The 10,221-nt window shown below is 42.5% G+C and overlaps 1 protein-coding gene across 2 annotated transcripts in view; it reads left to right on the top strand.

Annotated features, from left to right (window-relative positions):
• The window catches only part of LOC126403322 (neuronal acetylcholine receptor subunit alpha-2-like), a 16,843-nt gene extending 9,512 nt beyond the window's left edge, over positions 1-7,331 (top strand). For both annotated transcript variants that reach the window (XM_050065913.1, XM_050065914.1), the window contains 2 exons: positions 3,453-4,890; positions 6,285-7,331. In XM_050065913.1, the coding sequence (XP_049921870.1) occupies positions 3,453-4,890; positions 6,285-6,410 (1,564 nt within the window). In that variant the 3' untranslated portion in view covers positions 6,411-7,331. The remainder of the gene's footprint in view (positions 1-3,452; positions 4,891-6,284) is intronic.
• The last annotated feature ends 2,890 nt before the right edge of the window (positions 7,332-10,221 follow it).

Consider the following 10,221-nt stretch of genomic DNA (forward strand, 5'->3'; position numbering starts at 1 on the left):
GCAACATTGATTTACAATTGTGGTGACCTCCTCCCAGGCTACCTTTGCATCATCAGCCCGTGGAGGTCTGCTCGCAGTTCCGTATATTCGGGCACTGCGAGCTTGGACCTCCCGGACCAAAACATCAGTTTCCTCCTGGGAGAATTTTAGCCATCTGACGCTGCTGCTCTCTTCTGCCATGGCGAATTGAGTAAACTCTCATCACACCTTCGCGCGGCGCATTTAAAGGCGAGGAGAGGGGCTCATTTGATTGGTGAGATGTGTGTAAAACCCACTCCACGCCTTCTCTCCTGCCTCTTTGCGACTTGCGCAGGTAGGAGGGACGGAGGTGGGAAAGAGGAGTAGCTGCGCCAGGCGCACGGTGTGCAAAATCTGCTTGGCCACACCCAGTTGGCGAAGCACAGGTGCGCAGCGCCCCCGCCTCGCCCGGTCTGCGAAACTAGAGCCCTAAAGCTGCATTTTTCATCCGCACAGATCAAGAGAAAGTTAACTTTGTTTGAGCCCTGTCCGTCTCAGAAAACAAGTTCTCGCGAGATCTCGTGATCTTGATAAACAGGCGGTGAGGGAGAACAGGCTCTGATTGGAGGGAGAGCTAACCACGCCCACTTAGGAGACAGGAAGAGTAACCGTTTTCTTAACATTGGATAAGCCTACGGTGGGGTATCTCCTTTATCCAATATCTTTGCTCTAATTGACCTATAGCTAAGTCCCGCCCTCAAACGTGATGGGCCAATTACAGTGCGTATAGCCATTCCCATACACTCGGACATTCTCTGCCTGGACGTCCATTGAAATGCATTACAGAAAGTCAGTTTTGTTCAGTTTTATGAGCTTTTTCTGAGATTTGAAGTTTTAAAATGGTGAAACGGTGTGCATGGGGTACATGCAACTCCGACACAAGGTATCCTGAGAGGCTGGGTGACGAGGTGTATTTTTTACCCTTTCCTAAACCACATCTCAACCGAGAAAAGTGTCTCCTTTGGTTGTGTGGTAACGTTAGACCACAACATCAACTCAACGTGAATAAGATTAACAATGATGTCTACATCTTTTTTAAGGTAAGACAACATCGTGTTTGAGGCAACATATTGTCACTTTGCTGGAAAGAAATATAAAGTTATCTTTAACATCTCTAGCTAACGTTAGCTAAAGGTAGTCTAACGTTAGCCCCTAGCTGCCTTGTTTATCATGTCACCTTGTTTGCTGGGAGTTCATTAGTCTATTTTGTTCTAGTTTTGTACTTTGGTGATCGTACATCATTGTTAGCTGTTGTCCAAAGGGCTCTAGTTAAGCTAACGTTAACTTCTGGAGCTTAGCTTCATTAACTTATCTGCCTCCTGCGAAATGCCGTGTACTGTGACACCTGCCATAGCGCCGGTCACTGAATGTTGATAGTTTGTCCGAGTGAGTGGAGGGGGGCATGGCTTAGCCATAGGTCAATTGCAAATCAAGGATCTCCAACAATGCCAAGTAAATGTTGTCTTCAATACTCTTAACTGAGCCAGAGAGGTGGTGGCAGGGCAAAACCCCTGTGTCATTTACAAAAGCGCTGGGAGCACTTTTTTGCATTACACTTGAGTTTTTATTCTGTGACAACAATATATTGACATTAACGCTAACTAGGTAGCTAACGTAACGCTAGGTTAACAGCTGGATGACAACACAGTTAACAACAAGCTTACATCACATACAGTGATAAAAGCACAACACATCGGCAGCTTTTCTTTCTTTGTTGTGATAGTTTTATACAGCTCAGAATGGACAGTCGCTAAAGGAGCAGCCTTTTTGAAAAGTTCAGAGATTTTCAAGTAGAAGTGCTCGGAGTGGTCACACGAAAAACCTGAAGCGCTCTGACAAAAAGGTGCTGGGCGTGACCCCTTTTTTCTAGGTGGCCACATGCTGCAGCATAGGCTCTCCCCTCACTGGGACCAAGTGAAAAATGATGCTGGTGGTGAGACAAAAATTCTATGTGGACACAGGCCCTTAGGGAATAGCATAGATTCACAGCTTTTGAGAAAACATTCATGGTTTGTGGGGTCTCTCAGGCCCCACCCCTCATGTTGTTATTGTCTTGATGTGTCTATTAAAATTAGGTCTTGAATCTATGAATACACCAAAAAATCTGACTTAGGTTAACTTTATTGTAATAGTGGATCACACTTAAGGGCAAAGTGCCCTTCAGTGGTCTTTACGATGTCAAAACACAGGAGTGCATCTGGCAACAAGGAAGGAAATTTAGTGGGCTATGGCATGCAGATGTTCAGAGCAGATACAGGCAGAACAGACAGAGGGCAACACAGAACATCTAACAGAGTAACTGATAGCTCGTTTCTATATGTACTGAGTTCTAATTGCAACAAGGTGGACTGATGACTTGGTCAGATGATGAGCTGAGGCAGGAAGGAATGGGTGGGGCTCAGGTGTGTAATGACAGGGCTGGAATGATGGAAGGATTTCAAACAAGGATTGATAAGACTATAGAGGCAGAAGATGAGAGAGATTGGATCACGGACTTCCAGTATTTCTTCTTTGGCACCACTTTGGTTATTTACACAGCACTGCCCAATCTTTGACCAGCTTAGTGAAACAGACATGTAAATGTGAGTGTCATCAGTATACAGACATTTACAAAAAGTGTGTCTTTGCCAAATTTTAATTAATACAAGCATGTGGAGGGTGCGATAAAGAAAAGAAACAAAAGGTTTGAATCATAGTAAATAATTTTCCAATGTTCTCCTATTGAAATAGTTGTCTTTTAAAAGAACATCAGTGATGTACGAGATTACATTTTGAATACTTTGCACTTGTCATGCTATAGAAAAAAGTCATAATTTGTTCTTCGGTCATTCATTCAAATAGAATAGATTCTAGCTTATAGTAAAAGTCATTGCTTGTAATAACTATTTATGTCTTTTTGCTTTGTAAGCAACTGCAGTGCTACAGTTATGTAGTAAATTACATTGCATTTTACCTTAAGTGGATACAAAACAGTCAACTTTTTCCTGAGCTTTCCCATAAAAAAGACTAAGCTCTATCCACTGAAGACAACTGTGAGATGTTGTTAAAACAAGAACATTTAGCTTTGAGACTCAAAGTCAATTTGGCAGGACAACAACCTAAGTTAAGGGGGCGGAAGTCCAAGTTTGTTGGGGGAATGGGTGGTGGATAGGTCCAACAACAATGGACTTTCACCCAGGAGGCCAGTGTTCACTTTTCATAAGATTATAAAGCCAAACCATTGCACCCAGGGTACCTTGCACGTCATATCTCGACGTGGAAATGCCATGACCAAATGTCAATATGTGGTCAGAGTGAGGATGCGTTGTCTAAAAAATATTGCCTGAACAACTTGGCCAGAATTAAGTTTTATGATACAACTCTAGATGTAGGTAAAAATGTAACACACATTTTTTTTCACTTTTCACTTTCTCTCCTTTCCTGTGCTTGTACAGCGCTGATGGCGACTTTGCCGTAACTCACCTCACGAAGGCACACCTGTTTCATGATGGTCGGATAAAGTGGATGCCACCGGCCATTTACAAGTCTTCATGCAGCATAGATGTCACCTTTTTCCCTTTTGACCAGCAAAGCTGTAAGATGAAGTTTGGCTCGTGGACCTATGACCGCGCCAAGATTGATCTGATCAGCATGGCCAGCGATGTGGATCAGATGGACTACTGGGAGAGCGGCGAGTGGGTGATTGTCAATGCAGTGGGCAAGTACAATACCAAAAAGTACGAGTGCTGCACGGAGATCTACGCAGACATCACTTACTACTTCATCATCCGGAGGCTTCCGTTGTTCTACACCATTAACCTCATCATCCCCTGTCTTCTTATCTCCTGTTTGACTGTTCTTGTGTTTTATTTGCCATCGCAATGTGGAGAGAAGATCACCTTATGTATCTCAGTGTTACTGTCCCTTACAGTCTTCCTCCTGCTGATCACAGAGATTATACCATCCACATCGCTGGTGATTCCACTGATCGGTGAATACCTGCTGTTCACCATGGTCTTTGTCACGCTCTCCATCATAATTACTGTGTTTGTGTTAAACGTACATCACCGTTCACCACAAACCCATGGCATGCCTCACTGGGTGCGGAGAGTGTTCTTGGACATGGTGCCTCGAGTCCTTTTCATGAAGCGTCCGCCAGGCACAGCCAAGCAGCACTGCAAGAAGCTCATTGAGATGATGCACCGTCCCCCCACCATATCTGCAACAGGCAACTCACAGGCCTTTTGGACAGGTTTAGAGACAGGGTTGAGACAAACAGCCCAGATAGAGAAAAAACTCCCAAAGACTCCATCTGACAGTCCCAGCATCCTTGTCTGCTCACCCTCTCCACCGTCTTCCCCTCTTGAGGACCACAACAAGGATGATCACCCACCAAAAGCCAACATTTTCTGCCAGTCCACAACCGGTCAGTATTCAGTTCTCTCCGAGAAACAATCCCAACGAGGACACAACTCTGCGGCCTCATCTTCTTCCCAACTGTCCTTGCCTCCAACTTTGCCACTGGGCCCACTACGCAGCCTATCCAGGGAAGAACCAAATACGCTGGCCCCAAATGGCCGCTCCCACAGTGAAGAACAAGTGTGTGACCAACAGAAGGAGCTTCTCCAGAAAGCTGGGCATCGGTGTCGCTCCCGCAGCTTTCAGTACTGCTGTCTGCATGATGAAGGGCCTGGGCTCTTGGCAATTGCAGGGTGGATGAAGAAACAAGCTTCTACAGATAACCTAGCAGAAACCCTCACCGCAGAGTCCACTAAAGATGCAAGTACCCAACAGGACAACATGGTTCCAACTATTTCTCCAGCTATGCAACGGGCCATAGAGGGAGTTCAGTACGTCGCTGATCATCTCAGGGCAGAGGATGCAGATTTTTCAGTGAGTTGAAATTATCTCCATATAAGTGATCAGTACAGCCTTGGTAAATGTTTATATAGTGCTAATATTTGGAAAAACTGGAAAAAATAAAAAAAAACATTTGAGGAATTCTTTTTATAAAACTTACTTACATTACATAATTAAGTCAAATCAATTTTCTGAGACTATGGGCCTGCCCAATATCCCCCCTTAGCCCTACCCCTTGGCCCTACCCCTATATTTGCGCGTTCCCGCAAGGGGTAGTGGTGTCCCAATTCCTTTTTGCGTGTAGGGGTAGGGGGCATAACAAGGCGTAGTGGGTATGAAACTAGCCCTTCGGAGTGAGGGATTTCAGATGCTGACTTGCCAGCAAGGGGTAGACGTCACCATGGCTACCACCGAGCAAAAGACGGGGAAAAAAGTTCATACATAGCAAATGTTGCCCTCGTCAGGTTGCTTGTTAGCTAGCTAGCTAGCTCGCACTTCTGGCGTCTGTCATCTGTCCTCTGTCATCTGTCCTGTTCTGCAAAATTGTCTGACTTTTCACATTACGATAACACGGCAGTATAACTATGCTGCCTCGTAATGTTAGCTGGTTAGCTAGTTAGCAGAAGTCCCCCGACTGTTGTTCATCAAACAAAGCATGATGAATGCGGCAAACGCGATCGGTAACGTTAGGATGAATGAGACTCCACTGTAGATGTCGATTGGAAATGTAGATGGCTTGCAGCTTCCTGTTTAAAATAGTTACGTATGCGTGAACGTAACCGACGCGGTGACGTAGTGATTGGTGTCCCAATTCCTAGGGAAAGATTTCTATCCCTACCCCTCGTTGCTTTATTTTGAGGGCCAAGGGGTAGTGGGCAAGGGCTAGGGTTAGGGCCAAGGGCTAAGGGGTAGTGGAGAAGGGGGGGTATTGGGATTGGGCCTTTACTTCAACATTGCCTGTTCATGAGTGTAAAAAAGTTACACAACTAATTTTTATCGCTTTGAAATATATCAGTAAAAATGTATTTCAATAAGGAAAGAGTTGCTGGAAAAGAATGAGAGCTGTCTTTGTGGAATGGGAGAAGAAGTTTGAAAATGTGCACAATTATTCCAAAAACACAAAAAATCTAAAAGACAGTTATTTAATTCATTGACACCAGTCACTGTCAATGCCACAATGCACTGTCTTTCTCAAGCCAGAAAAGGCCTGTCGTTGAAACAATGGGACCTCGGTAATTTGACCTTGAATTTTTCATAAGAGGGACGAGCACGAATTGACTGACATTTAGGGGATAGCTGCCTCCTAATGAAAAAATCAGCCATTCGAGAGAAATCAATCAAGGGTGAAAACTGACAGCTGGTAAAAAGAAAGGTGGTGTGGTGTGAAATTTGAAATGTCCCTCTCTGCTGTGTCTCTTCTTTGCTAGGTGAAGGAGGACTGGAAGTATGTGGCCATGGTCATTGACAGGATATTCCTCTGGATGTTTGTGATGGTGTGTATACTGGGATCTGTGGGACTCTTTCTCCCTCCCTGGCTGGCTGGAATGATCTAGGAACGGGTGTCTGAGAACACTGACAGGAGACATGTTGTTGTATGTTGAAAAAAAAAGGAAGAGAAAAGACTTGTTTATCACTTATCTTTTTAATTTATATTTTCCAAAGCAACTCCTTGGTTTTACCCAGGTTATCTAAAGGTTACTCACGGAGAAACAAGATGAAATATCTCTCATTGATTCCAGTGGGCATATAAATTCTTTATGAGGGCAAAAGGCCAACAGCGAAAATACCTTTCCACACCACTTCATTTTGACATTGAGCTGTAAAGCTCATTCTTCACCTTCTTTAAAAAAAAAAAAAAAAAAACTAAGAAGAATAGAGTTTAACCCATTTTCAACTGCAAAACACAAAAAAGACTCAGGAAAAGATTTTTTTTTTTGAGAAAGTAAAGATGTTTATGAGACTGTATTAGGCTTGGTTTACGTCTCAATATTAACATTCCTACTGCAATGTCAATGTTATATTATCTTGACAATATTCATAAAATATTCAAGTTTCAGTGCAACCTGATTTGTCAGAATGCAGTAAAGGATTTCCGGGAAGGTGTGTGTGTGTGTGTGTGTGTGTGTGTGTGTGGGTGCGTGGGTGTGTGAATCGTCACTGCTTAGGTTAGCACACATTCAGCTCTTTGATTTTCTAACCCTACCAGTTAAATAAACATATCTATTCAATGTTTCTTTTGTTATTACCACAGCTCTTTGGTGTGAACAGGGGGGGATTCAAAGCCACTCTCTCCAGTCATGCAAAGCCCTCCTTTCCCTCAACCGCGGCCACATAAAAAAAGTCAAGGGCTTGTCTACTGATTTATAAAGAAGTAGATTGGGAGTTGAATGACTGGCCTGATTTTCAATTTCCATTTTTTTTTTTTTTTTTTTTTTTTTTGTCAAGCATGATTTTCCAGCCCATGATCCTTCATTCTAGGCATTGATATTTTAAAGTTTAAGGTAAATATCAATAAATAACTGCCACATTATCTTTTGGAGACATTTGTATTATTATTTTGAATAAAGACAACCAGTCTCTACACTGTGTTTTACACTGTTGCCATGCAATCACATCTGACAGGAAACTGAATGGCGTTTATAGTGCTGAGGAAAAAAAGAGAGCTGTTCTCGATGCACTCAGTGAGTTGAAGGTTTCAGGCAGTGTGTTGTGTAGCAGATAGTGGAACAAGTGAAGGAAGCACTGATAATGAAGTCACTTCTGAAAATATATATATATATATAAAAAAAAAACATATATCTAGAGCAGTGCCAACAAGCAAATGAGTGATTATGGGAAATGTTAATTAATAACACCCTTAATGTAAAAAAATAATCAGGAAATTTGGCCAACCTTTCACCATTCAGTGAGGCTGATTTAAGGACTTTATTATCAAATTGCTTCAAAATTTGCTTATATTATCCAGCCTAGTTGCCAGAAAAAATGTTGGCATTATATGTTTCTGCAAACCACAAATACGTTATAGTTGCATATTTCATATGCAAGTGATGAAGTATATGAGCTGACTTTGTCTTTTGGAGGTGGAGGGGATGGTGGGTGGCGTGGCACCTGCAGACCATTGTCTGAAAACAAACAACAAAAATGGTCATTATTTAGCCATTGCTGTTTTTCCTGGGGCTTTTTAGCCACTAAATGTGGGTGTTTGTTAAGGACCAATTGCTGTCTCTCTAGCGGGTATAGTGGCAAGAAAAGCAGTGGTTTTCTTTACTGAAACATTGCTGTTTTTACAGCAGTGATTGTGCTCCCAAACCGGGCCTTTTCACACCTAGGTCGTTTGGTCCGGACTTTTGGACTTTCCAGTTTGGTCTGCAGGTGTGAAAACTACCCCCGGACCGCGGTCCGGACCAAACGGCCGAAATTTGGTCCAGCCAAAAGAGGTGGTCTCAGTCTGGACCAAACGGAATGATGGTCCAGTCCGTTACTAGTGTGAAAGCATTTTTTTGGATGGTATGGACTTTCGGACCATTGACAGGAAATTCTGGTGCGCCGGTTGTTCATTTCTGCCAGGAGAGAAGTCAAGTCAACTCACCTCGACACTGGTCGCTCCCAAGTTGGCAGGGCTCTCAGCATTGCTAACACTCCTAGTCTCCTCCTCCTCCTTCCTGCGGGCGACGATGACATCTTCACACAAGGTGTAGATTTATATTTCGTTTTTGTACGAGCCGCGAGTATTGTGCTCTACGTTGGTGCTGCAGCTGCTAGCAATGCCATAATAGTATGAGTAGCGTGGCGATTATTAGAAACGGTTCGTCCATTTTCGTGAGGTAATGTTTGTAAACATTGAGGGGATTTCTACCCACCTACCTGACAACACGCTGACATCAGACCCCCGCCCATTTATAAACCAATCGATGTCAAATATAAGGTGACGCAACCCACATAGATGAACGTAACTATGTCATGTAAAGTTCTTTAGTCCGCTCACAGAATTGCAATGTGAATGCAAAACCAAGGGACCAAATGTATACAATGTAACAAAAACACGGACCATGGTCCGGACCTTGGTCTGGACTTTCAGGTGTGAAAGCCCTTAATCAAAAACATGAACTTTTACAAACTATAACCAAGTGGTTTTTATGCCTAAATCAAAACCACATGTTAATCACAGTGCTGTTAAATGTCAAGTGTCATAGTATTTGCTACATAACAACATGTAAATGTAACGTATCCATGGTTTGCAGAAATGTAAAATGCCAACATTATTTCTAGCAGTTGGGTTGTATTATCACACTCTGTTACTTAGATACTGCCTGACTTGTACTGCTTTGCTTAATGCATCTTTTTGATATCTGTAACAGCAAAAAATGAATATAATTTAAATTCAGTAATGAAAAGACCATTGGTAGCCCACAAAACTGTAGCCTACTGTATTTTTCTATATTTCAAGTCTCACCTGAAAAAAAACAGTCACATGAAAATGTCCTGATAAATCATTGTTTCATCGCCAAGGCTGCACACCAAAGAAACAAGCTGTTACATCAGGACAGAAATGGGAAAATGCAGAAAAGCTGTTGTGTAGTGGATTAACCAAGGCTTTGAGCCACATAAGATACCTGAATATTCACTGTCAGTGTGGTAATTACATCCATAGACTATATAAAATAATGGACATAGCTACCATGACATCGCCAAAGGGTTTGTAGACTCCAATTTTGAAGCCTCGAATTTGATGTTTCAAGCATTGCATTCTTGGATTTTTGGAGCCAGAAGTGATGTACAGTAGATGTCCAGAAATATATGCAGCCACTGTGTTGGCTGATTGATCCACTTGGACGAGGGAAGACTGAATGGACATGCCGGCGATCAATCTTTATTTATTAAGGTGTCACGAACGCTCAGGTTCAGCCAAGGTCACAAAACAATTAGGCTTTTAGAAATGTCTATATAAAACATTTGTTTGACAAGAAATAATACAAATGCGTCATAATGATACTTGTAACACACATCAAGCTGCACATCTATGGGATCTTTGGTTTTCTGATTCAAAAAAAGAGGTGCAGCCTTGATGTTTTTTATTTAAAGTAAATTTTTACATTCGTACTTTTGTAATTTTTCTTTAAAGTAATAGTATTTATACTTGAGTACCATATTGTAGTACTCTTTCCACCTCTAATGAGGTTTATGATAGGATTCTTCCCCAGTGATTTTCAGGAACCTGACCTGGCATTCTCTCTTTAAGTAGGCATGCTAGCAGTGTGACTCGAGGGATGGCAATGTTGGTAAGTCAGTCCACCGCTCTAGTCCAGGCTAAGGACGTTTTCACACTTGGTCCTTTTCAGCCCTCTAAGTGGACTCAGAGTGGTG

Source organism: Epinephelus moara, chromosome 16 (assembly GCF_006386435.1).
Source record: "Epinephelus moara isolate mb chromosome 16, YSFRI_EMoa_1.0, whole genome shotgun sequence".
In the NCBI taxonomy this organism is placed as follows: Eukaryota; Metazoa; Chordata; class Actinopteri; order Perciformes; family Serranidae; genus Epinephelus; species Epinephelus moara.